Genomic DNA, 19,095 nt, shown 5'->3' with positions numbered 1-19,095 from the left:
GGCATCATATGCTTGTCATAGTATTTTTACGTTTCGCAATTCATTGCAACTGTTTTCAATACTGCAAGTCCAAAACCTAAGGGAGAATTCTGTAATACACACCTCACTTTATAAAGCAAACCACTTATGCCCTTACAGACGCCCATCGTGGTGAATATTTCACTAAAATCCGAATCTCCACACCTTTAGGTTATCGTGTCTCAAAAATTTGTTGCTTATGTTCCTCACGGCGCGGGATCGAGAACGCAATAGTCGGGATTGACCATGCCCTCGCAACACATATGTACATATATCTGCTGAAATACCTACTTATAATAAATAGGGAATGTATAAAAAAAATCATTCAGTTGTATAATGGAATGGGAGCAGAATATTTGTCAAAATCGTGTAGACATAAATGAATGTAAAAAAAAATAGTTTTTTCCGAATTTATAGAATATTTAATTATTCGTCAGTATCAAATGAAAGCAAATGCTTGTTTTAAAATTGATTCGCAGACGGTATAAAAAAATGAAATGAATGAATTTTAATTTTGTATAAGAATTTTTCTGAACCCTGGTTTAATTGCTCTGGGCTTAGATGCTACGTTCCTGAATTGCACCGATGCCTGCCTACCAGACAGCATACTATCGAACAACACATGCCGATTTTGTGATAGATCAGCGGAAACTGCAGACCATATCCCCCTGGATTGTGACGTAATCTCAAGACACAGGGCTAAGTTTATGGGCTCACAATGGCCAGAGCACCATCCCTCAAGCCAAGTGAACTGTTAGGGTTCATCAAGGAGGTCGGCTTGGATAAGGTGTGTGGTGTGAAAGGATGAGGGCATAATAGACCAATGGTCGCGGTGCGATCCTCAACTAATTAGCTATCTAATCCCATGGTTATGCGTCACTATGTATTGTTTCCCATTGTTTGTTCTATTGCGTGTTAACAGGCTTCTAATTAATTAATGTTAGGGGATTCAACGCGTAAAAAGTAATTTTTTTTTATTAAACGGCACGGTGGATACCGCGAAATAATGGTATGGTAGGTAACATGCCTTAAATCTTATTATGCAGCGGTAAAAGCTGTTATCTCCATCCAACAACTTTAATTTTACTGTTATGTGCTGAAATCCTTTATCGTGGCTTTGATGATATGAAATTTTATGTACAGCAATAATCACTAACAAACAGCATTACAAAATATATGTACACATATTATTATTTAAATACCCGCAACATTATATAAAATTTGTGCTATTACACTACACTAATCCGAAAATTGCTAGTGTAATAAGTTACTTAAAAAAGTTGATTTGAAAATTTGGGAATGAATAAAGAGAAACTTCCGGTGTCACATGGGTATTAACAAATGTTTCAGTGAATTTTTTACAGGTGGATATTATGATTTCAAACATTATACTGATATAGCTCTTGCGCTTCTCGCTATGCCGCTTTAGGGATCAATGCTTTAGGACTCTTTCTTAAAATTGGAAATATGTACTCATATTTTCAATGAAAATACCATATTGAGAAATTGCTCATAATTAATCGAAATAACTCCATCCATATCAGTATCGTGCTGTCTGAACGCCGATGTAAGGGTCTAGAAAAGCCGCTCATTAGCAATTACAAAAGAAACTAATTGGACACTCACATATAATACAATGCAACATTGTATAAAATCATCAAAAAGGATGGTTCCTTTTCCGAATCGGTCAAACTTCCTAATAAGAACGTCAATAAGGTTGTCAGACAGGCGATACCCAAAGGAAAATAGTGCAGTTCTCAGCTCTTCTTTATCAATATTTCCAGAGTTATCCCGGTCGAAGGACTGAAAACAGCTTTGCCAATCAGTCACATATTTCCAAAGAGCTCCAAAATCTTGAAATGACACCGTGCCCCGATTTTCACGATCAAACATACCAATCATTAAACGTACTGTTTCTGGGTTAAATGGGCTCCATGTACCGTTAGACAGAGCCAACTGCAGTTCGTCAGCAGATATATGGCCGCTACGATCTTTGTCAACCCTGGAAAAAGTCTAAAGTTTTTAAATACTATTGAAGTATTGGGAAAATCCGACCTTTGGAATACATCCCACAGGAATTGCTGATCAGGCATTGATGCCCTGTACGCCATGCTATGAGCGCCTGTATATAATGAAAGCAGGAACAGTCCTGTTGGTAATTACTTCCGTCAACCTTCAAATGAAAGCACAGCGTGTTGGCTAGTTAAATATTCAACGGCTTGAAAAATATGTGTATTCTACTTCCTATACGACAGCATGACACTGCTAATACGCGTCCAAACATATCGAGAGAGGTGTGAAACGACGCGTATTGACATCAGTATTAATAATCCGAAACCGGAAAAGAAAAATTTTATCTGTTCGGAGATATTTGCAGTTGAATTTCGCGATTTTCATGTGGTTGTTGTAATGTTGGGGTACCCACAAAAAAAATTGTGAACATAAGGGTTTTGCGCGGAAATAGTTTTGGTCTCCAAACCGGTGTTGAACCACCCAGGGTAATTTTTTATAAGCGCAGAAAGGGTAGTAGTGCAGTTTACGATACCCACCCTAAACTTGGGAAGATTTTCGAGTGAGGTATCAAAAGACTCGTGTTAATCTCAAGAACAATAATCCGAAGGCGGAAAAGAAAAATTGTATCTCCGTCCGGTGATATTTGCAGTTGAAGTTGGCGATTTTAATGTGGTTGTTGTTGTGTGTGTACACATAAAAAAAATTGTGCATCAACGTGGCGGTAGCCACGGTTATACCACACACCCGGACTTGGCATGGCGTAGCCCAGGGTTATTTTTTATAAGCGCGGCCGAATGCCTCTAACGTAGAAAGGTGTTCTGCGCAAAAATACTATCGATCCGACCCCCGGTTTCGGAGGTACCCGCTGGTCTTTTTTCGGTTTTTCGTTAATATCTTTTGAACACTTTAAATTTTTATTTTCCGCCTTCGGATTATTAATACTGATGTCAAGACGCGTCGTTTGACACCTCTCTCGATATTTTTGGTAGCGTATTAGCAGTCGATCACTCAACTAGACTATTACCCAACTTTCTACGTTACCGGCCTTCGGCCGCGCTTATAAAAAATAACCCTGGGCTACGCCATGCCAAGTCCGGGTGTGTGGTATAACCGTGGCTACCGCCACGGTGAGGCACAATTTTTTTTGTGGGTACAAACACAACAACAACCACATGGAAATCGCCAACTTCAACTGCAAATATCTCCGGACAGAGATAAAATTTTTCTTTTCCGCCGTCTGATTATTGTTCTCGAGATTAATACGCGTCTTTTGACACCTCCCTCGATATTTTTGGTAGCGTATTCTGCGCAAAAATACTGTGGATCCCACCCCCGGTTTCGGAGGGTCCCGCGGGTATTTTTCGTTAATATCTTTTGAACGGGTAAAAAAAGTTAACTATCAGACTCTTGATCTAGACGTGAATACGCGTCTTTTGATACCTTACTCGAAAATTTTGGCCCAAATTTCGGTGAGTACCGTAAACAGCACTATAACCGCAGAAAGGTATTTTGCGCAAAAAGACTATGCCACCCCCGGTTTCGGAGGGTCATTCGGATTATTAATACTGATGCCAAGACGCGTCGTTTGACACCGCTCTCAATATTTTTGGACGCGTATTAGCTGTGTCATGCTGTAGTATAGAATTACCATTACCCTAATTTATGCACGTTGGAACTTCCAACGTTTAGCAAGCTCTATGTTCAGTAAATCAAGCAAAGCCATACACGTCGTAGAATATACCACTACTTAGTGATACGAATAACTACGAGTGCATACTCGATTACCTTAAAGCTGGAGACATTGGTGCTTTATCGGTAACCGTATCGGTAACCTTTTAACAGCTGATTCGACCAACCTTATGAGAATCAATGCAATCGATTATTGGTGCCGCTAAGGTCGTAACCGTATCGTAGCCAACCAATTGGGTTTTGGTTTACCGTCGTAACGATAAACAGCTGATTACGTTAGGGATACGGATACAGCGATACGACATACGGCACCAATGACTCCGGCTTAAAGGCTCCATTACTGATACTTAGCATAGACTGGACTTGACTTGAGAACTGTCACTTACAGTTCTGTTAAATGAACTTTGCATGTTACTGATTACTCAAAACTTGGCAACACTTAACTCGACTTGGTGCTTCACAAATCACACACAGAAGATTGCGTATTCACGAGTTCAAAATTGCTTCGTTCTGCGCAACTACGTCACACTTGGCTGCTTGAGCGAATGAAAGAAAGAGAAGGAAAAACTAGAGCTAAAGGAAAATGACGTAAAAATTGCACATAAAAAACAGCTCTTCTTTTCTTTACATGCGCAATGCGCAATCTTGTTTGTGTGATTTGTAGTGGTGCTTCCTTAGGTATCATGATGGAATAAGAGAAGGTGGCGCATTGCTCATGTAAACATTAGCTCAGCTGTTTTTTATGAGCAATTTTTACGTCATTTTCCTTTAGCTCTTGTTTTTTCTTACTTTATTTCATTCGCTGAAGCAGTCAAGTGTGACGTCGATGTGCAGAACGAAGTAATTTTTAACTCGTGAATGCATAATCTTCTGAGTTTGATTTGTGCTCAGAAATCACCTATCAAGGTTGCGCATTCGAGAGTTCAAAATTGCTTCGTTCTACTCACCTACGTCATGGTTGACCTTGAGTGAACAGCTTATATGCTGTTCTATAGTTTTTCTTACAAAATGTCTTTTATTTTAATGAATAAATTAATTATTTAACTAAAATTTTTTTACGGTTAAAACAAATGTATAGGAAAAATGTCAACTCTACTAAACAATGTGCGAGATGAGGGAAAAACCTGGAAAGTATTGTAATCCAGCTCTAGTTGTAAAGCTATCGAAGTGGCTTTCCAAGGCAGTCGGCTCTATATACCGGAGCGACTTGGGAATTTTCCCGACCAAGGACTGTCATTTCAGTGTAACCCCATTTAATTTGTTGCGTCCCTTCTATAAATAGTCATCCTCCCAGCAGCTCCTTGCAGCGGGACTGCTCCATATTCTCTTGCTCCGGGAAGGTATCGAATCCAATCCCGGTCCGTCTCCTAACCTCGGTCCTGAGAATTGGTTTTGCTGCGTCTGCCGGAAAAGAATCTTTTTAGGAGGTCATGCTCTTGTCAATGTGTCTAAATATAATAAGATAAATATAATAAGATAAATATAATAAGAGCCGCCACTCGTTATTTTTTAGGCATTTACTCGATGTAAACTGTGAGGTAGTCGCTACTTTTGTTTTATGAGGGACATTTTTGAATTGCCTTCCACTTATCCATGCGGTGTTGTCACTTTATGCAACCGTGTTTTTTGGAAAGAGCATTAAATAATTAATTAAATACAGTCGGAAAAATAAACACAAATACCCCATGAAAATGTATAGAAGACATTTATAAACATCTCGCACAAAAAAAAGTAGCGACTACCTCATAGTTTATCGAGTAAATGCCAAAAAATAACGAGTGACGGCTCTTATTATATTAATCCTCATTGGCTGAGCGTACGTACGCTTGAAAAAAAGGAAGAACAAGATGTTTGTTTACATTTTTTTGTATGCAAATTTGTGTAATTAGTTAAAAAATGTTACTTTAGTTAATAGAAGTGCGTAAAAGGTATATTACCAAAGCGAAAAAGAGTATTAAACACTACAACAGCTTGGTTAGACATTGTTGAAGCGTTTAAAAGGCAAAAAGTGTTGGAAACTAGAAATTACCTTTTTCTCTAATCCGCGGTGGTTTAAAATTGCCTTTTATAATTTACAAAGGCACGGGGATGCAAACAACGTTTAATACTTATTTTCCTTTGGTTTCGGGGACGGATATAGCTGAAGAAATTTAATTTTTTATTTTTTTCAATAATTGTTTGCTTTTTGTAGCGACGCTCGAAAGTAGCTTCGTGTGCAGATCTTGAGGCGTAGAGAAATTGCAGCTATATAGCTATATAATATATCTTGTACGCGTATATGACGTGTAGCCTCGTGTGCACCTTGCCTAAGCAAATAAGTACGTTCCGGAACATCCATACCGAAATCGTGCGGTCTATGAAAAACTGACCCGTGAAAACGAAAAAGGAAATATCGGAGAACATGGTGGAATATCGCGCAACTGGTTGAGGACCAAACAGACTGAATATATATACGCACGCAGAAGAGGCTATAATGGGCTTACTACAGCTTCACACCAGCGTAGATCCACCTGGAGAAGAGCATGGGCTAAATGCAAGTGAGGTCGTCGAGTGTGAAGTTAGCATGAATGACGAGTGATTGGACGATGAGAATACAGAACCTATTGAAGATTTGGAGGTAATGGAGCATAGTGTTGCTGTTGTCGAGGAAAGGCCATTGAAGTGATATTTTTTACCTAGTTTAGAACAGAGTTAAGCTTAGCTTTTAAGTGTTATCAATGAATTTACCAAATATTTTTTTAGTCTAAGTATATACACATGAATTTAAAACGAGGAATATAAGTGCATATATAAAAAAATATATTTACAGGAATAATAGTTTTATATTTCAATAAAACTGATTGACTACAAAGTTCTTAATATTTGATTTCTGATTTCTTCTGCTTCTGAGTTCATGGTTGATTCGATTTCGGCGAGTGTGATATCATGGTCGTGCTCCTCATCTGAAAGTTCTTCTACAGAAATTTCTACTTTGTTAAACATGCAAATATTGTGCAAAGCTGCACACACGTTTTTAACTTTTGTTGCTTTTTCTGGTGTGTAGTGAAGGGCTCTTGCCCGCAACAAGCACCTAAACCTATTTTTTAAGACTCCAATTGTTCGCTCTATGATATTTCTACCTTTCGCATGCTGTGTGTTATAAATACGTTGTGCAGATCCATCTTCAGTATTTCTGAACGGCGTCAGTAAGTATGACTTTAATGCATATCCAGCATCACCTGCACGGGAAAACTTATGTTTTATAGGAATACATTTAATCTGTATGTAAAAAAAAGCATATACCAAGAAGCCAGGTGTTTCGAATACCATCTTGATGTTGCTGTTCTAAATGTGATTTCAATGCCTACATATTAAACACCATAGAATCATGTGTTGCTCCCGGATATTTTGCATTTATGTACCGTATAGTCATGGAATGGTCGCAAACCTTAAAACATATAAAGATAAATATTTATGCATTTACAACCTGAAATTAATACCACATTGGTATACTTACAATCATGGCATTAATGCCGTAGAATCCTTTTCTGTTGTAGTACAAATGTTGTAGTTCTTTTTTGGGAGCAACAATTTTAATATGCATGCCGTAAACACAGCCAATAATCCCTGGAATTCTGCTAATGTTAAAGAAATACAATTTAGCTTGTTGCAGTTCAGCTTCGTCGTAATTGAACTTTATCCATCGTTTACAAAGTGTTACGGTCTGCTGCTACGGTCTACGGCTACGATCCACTTGGGAGCGTGTTCACGCGAACACACCTAGCGATGTGGCGAAAGTTGCGATAAAAAAATATCGAAAAACAAGGAAAAGACAGACCGGCCATCACTAGCAAAAAAGAAAGGCATCGAGTTTCCGGCTGCATACACACGAAGAAAGATAAAAAATTTTTTGGTAAGAAATAAAAATCGAGAAAAATCGCCGAGTTTCCGGCCAGATCGACACCAAAAAATATGATGGTGGTAAAACGTATTTACCCAGTGTGTTTATAAATGATTATTGGAGCTTACAACGTGAACATTTTCCCATCAATGAAACAACGCCAGGATTAGATTTGCATTTAACCTATCAACCATTAGGCATGTTCAAGTGGCAATTGTATGCAGCGCAGCAAATGTAAAAAAATTGGGTGGTAATAAATCTTAACCTAGTGAGGACACTACCGCCGGCGCAAAGGCCAGCACGAAGCTTTATCGCCACCTGGGCCATTTGGTCACCTCGGGCCATAGCGCCAACCGCCACCAACGGTGCCTACTATTACCACGGGCATCACCATCGGTAGTACCTCCCCCAACTCCTTCATAAGCGCAACCACGAGCGCAACAACCATCAGACGTACCACCACACCAGTTGCAACGCACGTAGCGGGGCCACGTACATAGGCTTGCGGCCACTAATGGTAACACCAACAACAGGCGGTACCACCGACCCAAATACTAGCCGCATCTTTATTGGCTGCGTCCATACCGGCAACAATACTACTAGCGCATCCTTATTGGCTGCGTCCATACCGGCAACAACACTACTAGCGCAACCCGTATCAGCTACGACCAGATGGGCTACAATAAACCAGCTGCAATGACGACCACAGGGCAGCGAATATAGGCCTGCAGGCACTCCAATTGCGATAACGAACATCAGCGGTTAAAGCGGTGAGTTCGTTCCACTACTGAACTAAAGTTATGTATTTGTAGCCTTAACCCTATCTTTTAAAATTATAATTTTGACTCCGCAACATTATGTGATGTTAATGTACCACCATACTCGAATTTAGGGCTATCACCCTATTGTAGAATCAAAGCAAATGTGAATACGAATGCAATATGCACAATGACCGGAGGAAATGAAAAGTTAAAAAGAAAAGAAGCAATTCTTATTGTACGTTCAAGTTGTTGCATACTGAAAAGAAATTTTAACCAACACAAACAAAGCATATTTTAATGGTCATAGGTGTGCAATTTATACTGCCTGTGAAACAAAGAAAAAGGTGTTTCAGGTATTAAAATTTGCTTTGCGTTGTGATAGAATTTTACTATTACATTTTTTTTATTGATGCCATCGTGGCGAATATGATTTTGGAGCGAGCAAAAGTGTTGATATTGTTTCGGTAAGGAATAAAATTTTATTGGTAATTCAGGTTCAGTTGCATTATCAGTAAAATGCATTAACTCTATATTGAGAGACGCAAATAACAAGTAATGCGGGTTAGCTTGCGTTATCAAAACAAAACTTTTTGTTGTATACATTTTTTGGTGACTGAGTCGAACTAAACCCGAAACAATACCAACCCTGACTGTTACATGTAAAATAGTTAACGTTTCAACTGAATAAGTAAAACAATTTCTTAATTGTACTATAAGTTTAAAGGGTTAATGTTTTACCTGAACAGGTGAATGACTTCGGTAATTTTTCCATGAATCTAAAAGCTTACGTTTTACTTGAGCTTGTGAAACAATATTTTTTGTGGGGTAGGATTTACCCAAGTTTAGTGCTAGTAGCGTTTATAACTAATTTCCTAGTGCATAGTACATATTACTGTCATTATACTATGTGTAATACCGAAATGATGTTCAGTTAAACTCAAAGTAAGTTTAATACAACAACTATTAATTTTATTAATTTTGTAAGGGGGCCCCAATTATCAGAAGTCGTATCCAAACTGTACAGCCCTAAGATAGATTTGTAAAACAAAAAAAAGAGAAAAGGGCATTTATCCAAATTTCTGAAAAAAAAAGATTTTTTTTATTACATATATAGTATATTTTTATTTTATTACATATATAGCCTTTTTGATTGCCATAAATTAAAAAAAAAAAAAAAATTATTTATAAGCTTAAATATATTCAAAACCCTTGTAGTAAGAAGTAAGAGAAAAAAAGGAGAAAGCTATGTTAGTAGTAATAATGAATTTTGAATAAAAGTTGTTAATAATATGGGAATGCTGGCGTCGCCAATGATTTAGAAGGCATAGGGTAAACCAGGTAAGGGGCCACCGAAATTTAGGTGCGGGTTTTGAGGGTGGGACAAGCACCGGGCGTCGCCCCTCTATATATTCGGCCCTTTTTGTTTTTCACCTTTTTATTTTTACTTTTCAGCTTTTTTTATTTCAGCAGTTAGTAACCGGTCGTTTCCGGTTCGGTTAGTTGTTTTTGCGTTTAGTTTATTTTGAGTTCTTTTTTTTGAATTTGAATTTTTGAATTTTTAAATCTTTGAATGTCAACGGTCTGTCCGTGACATCCGGTTCGGCCGGATGTTGTTTTAGTTTGAATTTATAAGCGTTTTGAGTCGGTCTCTGCGCTTCTGTCAGGGTTTTTGATTTTGACAGCTTTCAGTTTTGATAGGCATGATAGGAACTTTTTTTCTGTTTAAGGCGCAGGAACAGTAAGGTTGGCAAGGACCCGCCCCAGCCGACAATGACTAGCCACTGAGCACCAACACATTATGCCGACCGCCTTCCTTACTGCTTCCCTTGTAAATGCGTTTCCATAACAAAAGAGAGTTTTTCAATACATTTAACACCTATGATAGCACCACAGACACCGTTGGTTGTGCCAGTTGGAATGTATTCTCGTTCGCAATGATCAATTGGTAGGATCCCTGAGCACAAAATCTGAGAAATTTATGATTTAGCTCTTGAGCATTGCTGCAGAAGATTGTCTGTACTGGACAGCAAGTCCATGAAAGCTTCCTTGGACAGCCTGAAATTTTTGATAAATCTATAAACAAAATTTCCATTGTTACACATTCAATAACTTGTTTAAAACGCTACACTTACGCTGCGTAATTCATTTCTAAAGGATTGGAAGCATCCCTCAATAGTTTTCTACTTCTGGCTAATTCCAATATGCTTTCCTCCTCATCTGACGAGTCATCGAACCAAAATTTCGTTGAAGTCTTGTTTTTATATATCAAGGCTTTTTTTGTGTTAATTTTTAGGTTTATTTATATTTTCATTACTTTTTTGCACTTTTGCTTATTTATTTTTTTTTGTTTCACGGCTGATAGAAATAAGCTATTGTGAATAATTGAAACGATCGAAATTCACAATGACGCTAGTCTTCATCGAACACGCGTCATAATACCAAATTAAAATTCGTTCGATGAACTCCCCTACAAGAAACGCTGATAGTTTTACTAATACACTCACACTTGTAATTGACAATGCTGATCCTGCGATGACGTAAACATTGATACTTAAATTTATGTATGTTCCTTTGTTCGCACACGCATGTCCGCATGTACCCAACGACAGCCTATAATCATGAAAAAGGACTCAAACTGGGAAAGCTTCGGACACCTGGTACAGAACAAAAGAACATATAGCAGATACCATTATGCATGTGAGACAGATACATAATTCTCAACGAAATTTTATGTATGCGAGAACAGTTTATCCGATTTAATCATGTTGTCACTACTGACTGTCATATGACAATCAAATGATTATCACGGTTGTTTTGTTATTTTTTAAACTCCGCCATTTTCAACCGACGAAAACCATATAAAAAATAAGTTTAAAAAATGAAAAAGAAAGCATTTCAAATATCCATGCTAAAAGAAAAAAAATCGAAAATAATATTAAAAAATACCAAAAGCTGTCGGAATGTGTGGGGCGCACTCAAAAATTGATACGCGAAAAATAATAGTGGTTTGTGGTGATTCATTTTTAAATGTGTTTCCGCATGAGGAAAGCGCTCTTCTGTTGTTTTGTTATTTTCTGAATTTAAATAGAACATTCTGAACTCGAATTCTTATAAAACTATTTATTTTAAACAAATAAGAAACACGTATGCTTTTATCACGTACAAAATTAAAAAACGTAATGAAATAAAGTAAATAAAAAGCAAAAAGAATTGTTTCATTTTTGGCGGAAGATAACAATGGTCATTTATAATAGTATAACAGTCAAACCTGATATCTACAGTAAACTATCATTTATAACTCTTTTTGATAGTTAGAGTGTCAGCACAGATCCAGGAAAGGAATGAGAGTGAGCAGTACGGCTATATACTTAATCAGTAGGCCATGTCGGTGTATAAGAAGGAGACAAAAACTCACACGTATACAGTTGTTTACATCACATTTGCGCAAGTCCCCTTAAGTTTGTGATAGGCGCTGATCGTTAGGTTGACATTGCTGACAATCAGATGATAGTCAGTATTCTTGTAGGGTCGTTCGACCACAGTCGAAGATCGAATTTTTCTCATAAGAGGGGCCTAAATAAAGACCGTATTGCAAAACTGAATATTGGAGTTATTTTTTCGACAGTTCAGCGATACGAACGTTAGCAGAATGTTTAAAATAAGCGGAAATTCCCAAAATTCGTTACAATTGGTGTCAGAAAAGGGATTGTTGAATAAATTCCGAAGATTTCGAATACAACTTGGACATGGCAAAATTAAGTGAATTAAAGATCCAGCAACTGAAAAAGGAGCTAAAGAACTGTGGATTCAATACAACCGGCAATAAGACCGAACTTCAAGCACGGCTACGAGAGGTTATGGAATCGGAAGGAATTAATGTGGACGAGTATGTATTCCATCTTAATGGGGACGAAATATTAACAATATTGAAAGAGCAGAACGTAAATCCGAATCCAGTCCCAACCGACGAAAATAATTTGATATTGGCTTTGAAACCCATGAAACACGCATAACAGAAAGTATAAAATCTCAACAGGAATCACAGGAGAACCGTATAATATCCAAGATTGAAGTACAAGAGGCACGAATATCCAAAATGTCGGCACAAATTTCAGCACAGGTATCATCGCAGATCTCTGCACAACTGGAAGAGCAAGAAGGATGTATTACTTCGAAGTTGGGGCGTTGCACCTAAATCGCTCAGCAGTTTCAGCGAGTAATACTTACTTAATTGGCGCTTAACCGTCTAAACGGTTATGGCCGTCCAACAAGGCGCGCCAGTCGCTCCTTCGCTCCGCCAACCGGCGCCAATTGGTCACACCAAGGGAGTTTAAATCGTTTTCCACCTGGTCCTTCCAACGGAGTGGGGGCCGCCCTCTACCTCTGCTTCCATAGGCGGGTTCCGATAGAAACACTTTCTTGGCCGGAGCATCATCTTTCATTCGCATAACATGGCCTAGCCAGCGCAGCCGCTGCGTTTTAATTCGCTGGACTATGTTGATGTCTGCGTATAGCTCGTACAGCTCATCATTAAATCTTCTTCGGTACTCGCCATCGCCAACGCGTAGAGGTCCATAAATCTTTCGAAGAACTTTTCTCTCGAACACTCCCAAAGCCGCTTCATCTGCTGTTGTCATGGTCCATGCTTCTGCCCCATATAGCAGGACGGGTACGATAAGTGACTTGTAGAGTATGATTTTCGTTCGCCGAGAGAGGACTTTCCTTTTCAATTGCCTACCTAGTCCAAAGTAGCATTTATTGGCAAGATTGATTCTTCGCTGGATTTCAGTGCTGATGTTGTTGCTAGTGTTGATGCTGGTTCCCAAATAAACGAAGTCTTTTACTATTTCGAAATTATGGCTGCCAACAGTAGCGTGGTTGCCAAGGCGCATATGCGCTGACTCTTTGCTCGATGACAGCAGGTACTTCGTTTTGTCCTCATTCACCATCAAACCCATCTTTACCGCTTCTTTTTCCAGCTTGGAGTAAGCAGAACTAACAGCGCGGGTGTTTAGGCCGATGATATCAATGTCATCAGCATATGCCAGTAATTGCACGCTTTTATAGTATATTGTTCCAGTGCGGTTAAGTTCTGCAGCTAGTATAATTTTCTCCAGCATCAAATTAAAGAAATCGCACGATAGGGGGTCACCCTGTCTGAAACCTCGTTTAGTTTCGAACGGCTCGGAGAGGTCCTTCCCAATTCTGACTGAGCTGATGGTGTTGCTCAACGTCATTTTGCACAGCCGTATAAGTTTTGCGGGGAAACCAAATTCAGACATAGCGGCATATAGGCAGCTCCTTTTCGTGCTGTCGAAGGCGGCTTTAAAGTCGACGAAGAGGTGATGTGTGTCGATTCTCTTTTCACGGGTTTTTTCCAAGATTTGGCGCATTGTGAAAATCTGGTCGATGGTAGATTTACCAGGTCTGAAGCCGCACTGATAAGGTCCAATCAGCCGGTTCACGGTGGGCTTCAATCTTTCGCAAAATACACTTGAAAGTACCTTATATGCGATATTAAGAAGGCTGATTCCACGATAGTTGGTGCATTTTGCAGTATCCCCCTTCCTGTGGACTGGGCAAAGAACACTTAGATTCCAACCGTCGGGCATGCTTTCGTCCGCCCATATTTTGCTAAGAAGCTGCTGCATGCGCCTTACCAACTCCTCGCTGCCGAACTTGAATAGCTCTGCAGGCAATCCATCAGCGCCCACGGCCTTGTTGTTTTTCAATCTGGTTATTGCTATTCTAACTTCGTCATAATCGGGCGGGGGGACATATATTCCATCATCATCGATTGCGAGATCGGGTTCTTCATCTCTGCGCGGTGAATTGCTGCCTCCATTTAGGAGAGCAGAGAAGTGTTCCCTCCATAATCTAAGCACTCTCTGGACATCAGTTACAAGGTCGCCGTTTTCATTCCTACAGGAGTTTGCCCCGGTCTTAAAACCTTCCGTCTGTCGCCGTATTTTTTGGTAGAATTTTCGGGCGTTATTCCTGGTGGCTAGCAGCTCAAGCTCCTCGCACTCACGCCTTTCTGCTTCTGCTTTTTTCTTCCTGAAAAGGCGTCTCGCTTCCCTTTTCAACTCACGATAGCGTTCACACACTCCTCTTGTCGCGCTCGCTTTTAACGTAGCCCTGTAGGCAGCGTCTTTTCTTTCGGTTGCACCGCGGCATTCTTCATCATACCAGTTGTTTTTTCGTGGCCGCCAGTAACCAATTTTTTCCTCGGCGGCGGTACGAAGTGCTTTGGAGATATGCTCCCACTGCTCCTGTATTCCTTCAGGATGAGTTATGCCCTCAGAGAGCAGGTGTGAGAGTCGAGTTGCGAAATCATTGGCAGTCTGTTGTGATTGAAGCTTTTCGATGTCTAGCTTTCCTTGTGTTTTTTGTTCCTTGTTTTTAGCCGCGTTGAGGCGGGTGCGTATTTTGGCTGCAACGAGATAATGGTCCGAATCGATGTTAGGTCCTCGGATCGTGCGCACATCTAAAACACTGGAGGCATGCCGTCCGTCTATCACAACGTGATCGATCTGATTACGAGTATTTCGATCAGGAGACAGCCATGTAGCTTGATGTATCTTTTTATGCATGAACCTCGTGCTTGATATGACCATGTTTCGAGCACCGGCAAAGTCAATCAGCCTCAGTCCGTTAGGAGAAGTTTCATTGTGTAGGCTGAACTTTCCGACTGTAGGGCCAAAAACACCTTCTTTGCCCACCCTGGCGTTAAAGTCGCCAAGCACGACTTTTATATCATGACGGGGGCAGTGCTCGTATGTGCGTTCTAATTGTTCATAAAAAGTGTCTTTCACCTCATCGTCTTTCTCCTCTGTTGGGGCATGGGCGCAGATGAATGATATATTAAAAAATTTTGCTTTTATTCGGATAGCGGCGTGACGCTCGTCCACAGGCGTGTACGCCAGCACTTGGCGACAAAGTCTCTCTCCCACCACGAATCCCACGCCGAAACTGCGCTTATTCGTATGGCCACTCCAATATATGTCACAATTTTTGATCTTTTTTCTTCCTTGCTTCGTCCAACGCATTTCTTGGATGGCGGTGATGTCAGATTTTGCTTTGACGAGGACATCAACCAGCCGGGCATCTGCACCAATCCCATTCAGGGAGCGGACGTTCCAGGTGCATGCCCTCAATTCATTGTCCTTCAAACGTTTGCCATGGTCGTCATCAATAGAGAGTGTATTTATCCGAGGCTTGTTGTTATATTTCATTGGAGTATGGTTTTACGTGGCGGGTCCCAAGCCCAGCGCACAACCCGCTCAGCGGGGTGAAAATATTACTTGGCACGTTTATATAGTGAGCCGCTTGCTCCAAGACAGACGCCCGCTTGCAGCCGCACCTAGAGGTGTACAGACGCTGCCGATGAGATCTCCCCCGGCTAGCCCTTAAACCGATTATGTCAGAGTGGCCTAGCCAGGTTGTCGCCTTCTCACATTAGCTCACCGCTAAACGGGTGTTTAGCGGCTACCCAGAGGATACTTGGCCGCAAGCGACCGGCAGTAGTGAGCTGCTTGAACCGCATGCAAAAGAATCGCTCTGGCCATTCCCAGGTCAATGGCGGTCAGAAGCTTTCCCCACTTTCGTGGACTTCTACACACGGCCCCACCCTCCATCAGCGAGTAATCCATAGGTAAAGACACCATCCTTTGACGGCTCTGTTCCTTTCCAGGTATTTAAGCTTCAATTTGTGAAGGCGTCAGCACTAAACAACTGGAATGCTGAAGATAAAGTTGCTGCACTGTTCGTGGCATTGAAAGGGCCTGCAGCTGAGATCTTACAGACCAAAGTACGAACGGAACAGTTATGAAGCATTGATGGCCGCTGTCGAGAGACGTTATGGAAGCGAGCATAGGAAACAGATGTATCAAATTGAGTTGCAAAACCGCTACCAAAAAGCGAATGAGAATCTCCAGGAGTTTGCCTCGGATGTTGAAAGATTGGCTCATCTAGCAAATGCGGACGCACCCGTGGAATACACCGAGAGGGTAAAAACTCAGAGCTTTATCCACGGAATACGGGATGTTAAAACGAAGCGAGCGACATACGCAAACCCAAAGGCACATTAGCAGAAACGCTTTCAAAGCACGCCGTGTGTAAGTAGAAAAACCAGACTGGGTGAATACAATATTGGAGGCACTGAAAAGATCGCAAAAGCGGAATGAAAGAGTTATCAAATGCTTCAAATGCGGGAAGCCAGGCCACATTGCACGTCAGTGCTGGTCCCAACAGCATGGGTGGTCTTAAGTACAAAGCTGAGAATGGCGCATAAAAATAGTCAAAATAAAATAGATTTTAAATTTAGTTGCAGCTTTTGACATAATTTTCTATGAGCTATCTGTCAAAAAAGCTGCAACTAAATTTAAAACCAATTTTATTTTGACTATGACTATGCGCCAAAAGGATTTATGTTTAGTTGGTGCTTTTTTGACATGACTATAAGCGGAGTCATTGGTGCCGTTTGTCATATCGCTGTAGTCATATCGCTAACGTAACCCTATACGATATATTGTGGTCGATTAATGGTGCCTTAACCTAAAAATCGTGAAAATTTCATAAAAATGAAGAAAATGCAAAAAATTACAAACATATTCCACAAAAAATAAGTCTCTTACTCATAACGTATCCAAAAAAATAAATAAAATCTACAAAAAGTTATTAAACTCACCAACTCAAATATTTATAGGTTGTGGATATGGCGAGAATCCAAAAACCAATTCGATACGGTTACGATCTTAAGGGCGAATTAATGGTGACTTATAACATAAAGCCATAACCAGATAAAACAGCTGATCACACCTACCTTATGGAAATCAATGTAATCGAGTTAGCGTTATGGTCATTGTGAATCAAACTAAGTGTGATATCTTCTGCATAGACGTCAAAATTCCAAAGTGATTGGATCACCTGATTTGTAATTGTCTATCGCTGTCTCATTCTGTATCTCTTTCTGCCACCCGCTGAAGATAGGCGCCGCCATATTGAACACGCTGTCAAAACGCTAAAAAGTAGCCATATTGAACATCCTGTCAGGCAGTTGACAGATAAGATATCACACTTAGTTTGATTCACAATGGTTGTGGTATGGCACCATTACTCGATTACATTGATTTCCATAATACTGTTTTCACACAGAAACTTAATGATCTCATTTCACCTGCTAATGAAATCGTAAATTTTTTGCTTTCACACTGAAGTAACTGTTCGATTAGTATGAAGGAAGAGACAGACAATCATGGCGGAACGATACAAGGTGGGAGCATGGTGACATACCTACAAACAAAAAAAATTCCATGTACTTGTAAATTCGATGGACAAATGTCAAAATCGTACTGCGCCGGTAGATGATGTATCAAATCAAATAAAAAAGGTTATAATCAGCTGTTCGATGCGGCCACCTTGTATCGTTCCGCCATGCAGACAATGACATTTGCTTTGAAAACTAAGAAGCGGAAACGGAAGGGGAACGCTGCCAACAGAGTTGCATTGTGCTTTTGACTTCATTAGGCATTCGATTAGCTACTAATGAAATAATAATAGATTCGAATTTTGTAGAGAAGATTGAGCTCAATAAGCGTCTTAATGTAGAAAACTGACTTTAGTATTCAATAAGCCGTCTGTGTGAAAACAGTATAAGGTAGGTTCGATCAGCTGTTCGTGTTCTTTGCAATACTCGTTGTGAAAATGTAATAAATGTGAGTAAAAAAAATGATATTTTCTGTCAAAAAAACCAAAACAAAATTAATAAAAGTAGTAAATATTTTCAAATTTTCAATAACAAAATAGGAAAATGCCCAGTATTGGCCTTTTGATCTCTTTTAATTCTCATCTAGAATATCAAAGGTAAGTGCATTTATTGCCATTTATTATTTAAATGTTCAATCTAAATTATATAAATAAAAAAAACGTCTCCATATAGAAATCATCTCAGAGTTACTAAGCGTTAACTGCGGGACTCACAAGATCCCTTCACAATGATATCGGAGGAAAGCTTCATTCATTTATGTAGATTTTATGTGCTTTGGGTTTTTTTTAGCACTGGAAGTTTTCAGCGGGCAGTTGGTCAAGGTGCACTGTCTGCTCTATCGCACTCTTCCGTTAGTCGAGTCATAATGGAAGTAACTAAAGCATTTAATAGAGTTCAGCAAAGTCACATTAAATTTCGAAATAGTGGCGAATTTATGGCAACCAAAGCTGACTTCTATCAAATGAATGGTTTTGCTGGAGTTAAAGGACTCATTGATGGGACGCATAGGATAGATAAAAGGGAGAAAAGAGGATAGAGAGAAGGATGAAAATAGGGAGAGGGAGAATGAGAAGTAGAGGGAAAGTAGGGAAATACGAATGGTGAGGAAGAGTGTGGAAGGAGATGGCCTTCGTATGGGGAGGAGTGGAAAAGCATGGAAGGAGAAGAAAAGGATCAGGGGAAGGAAAAGGAGAGAGGAGGGGAGACGGGGAAGACGCTGCGGTATATAGATATGTTGGTAGGTTAAGCGACCTATTGTTCTATTGTGGCCTCATTCTGTTCACAACACCTCGCCCAAACCGAGTTCTCTGAGAAAATCCAGAATGGTTCTCGGCTTCAAAGAGTGTATGTGACTACTTTCTTATTTTGGTGATCCTAGGATCCGAAGTCTGCCTCTCGCGACTGCATCGCATTCCATAGGTCTAACTATAGTAGTGTACATCCATCTTAGGATCTCTGGGCTGCAT

The 19,095-nt window shown here is 39.9% G+C and overlaps 1 protein-coding gene across 1 annotated transcript; it reads right to left on the bottom strand.

Annotated features, from left to right (window-relative positions):
• Window positions 1-966: 966 nt before the first annotated feature.
• Alg-2 (Apoptosis-linked gene-2) lies at window positions 967-3,811 on the bottom strand. The gene is made up of 4 exons (XM_067759634.1): window positions 3,686-3,811; window positions 2,074-2,191; window positions 1,645-2,020; window positions 967-1,593 (listed from the first exon to the last, which is right to left on the bottom strand). Exons 2-4 carry the CDS (start codon window positions 2,127-2,129, stop codon window positions 1,492-1,494), a joined length of 534 nt encoding a protein of 177 aa, XP_067615735.1. The 5' UTR covers window positions 2,130-2,191; window positions 3,686-3,811; the 3' UTR covers window positions 967-1,491.
• Window positions 3,812-19,095: the final 15,284 nt, after the last annotated feature.

The sequence above is a fragment of the Eurosta solidaginis genome, chromosome 1 (assembly GCF_040869045.1).
Source record: "Eurosta solidaginis isolate ZX-2024a chromosome 1, ASM4086904v1, whole genome shotgun sequence".
Taxonomy (NCBI): domain Eukaryota; kingdom Metazoa; phylum Arthropoda; class Insecta; order Diptera; family Tephritidae; genus Eurosta; species Eurosta solidaginis.
The sequence above is the reverse complement of the archived record's forward strand: the minus strand, read 5'-3'. Positions and strand labels throughout refer to the sequence as shown.

Bases quoted from the DNA above. Each gene is read 5' to 3' on its own strand.
- Alg-2 (XM_067759634.1), bottom strand. From the start codon at position 2,129: ATGGCGTACAGGGCATCAATGCCTGATCAGCAATTCCTGTGGGATGTA. The intron at 2,021-2,073 runs GTCGGATTTTCC...GACTTTTTCCAG, and splicing joins CTGTGGGATGTATTCCAAAG to GGTTGACAAAGATCGTAGCG. The intron at 1,594-1,644 runs GTGAGTGTCCAA...CGGCTTTTCTAG, and splicing joins AATGTTGCATTGTATTATAT to ACCCTTACATCGGCGTTCAG.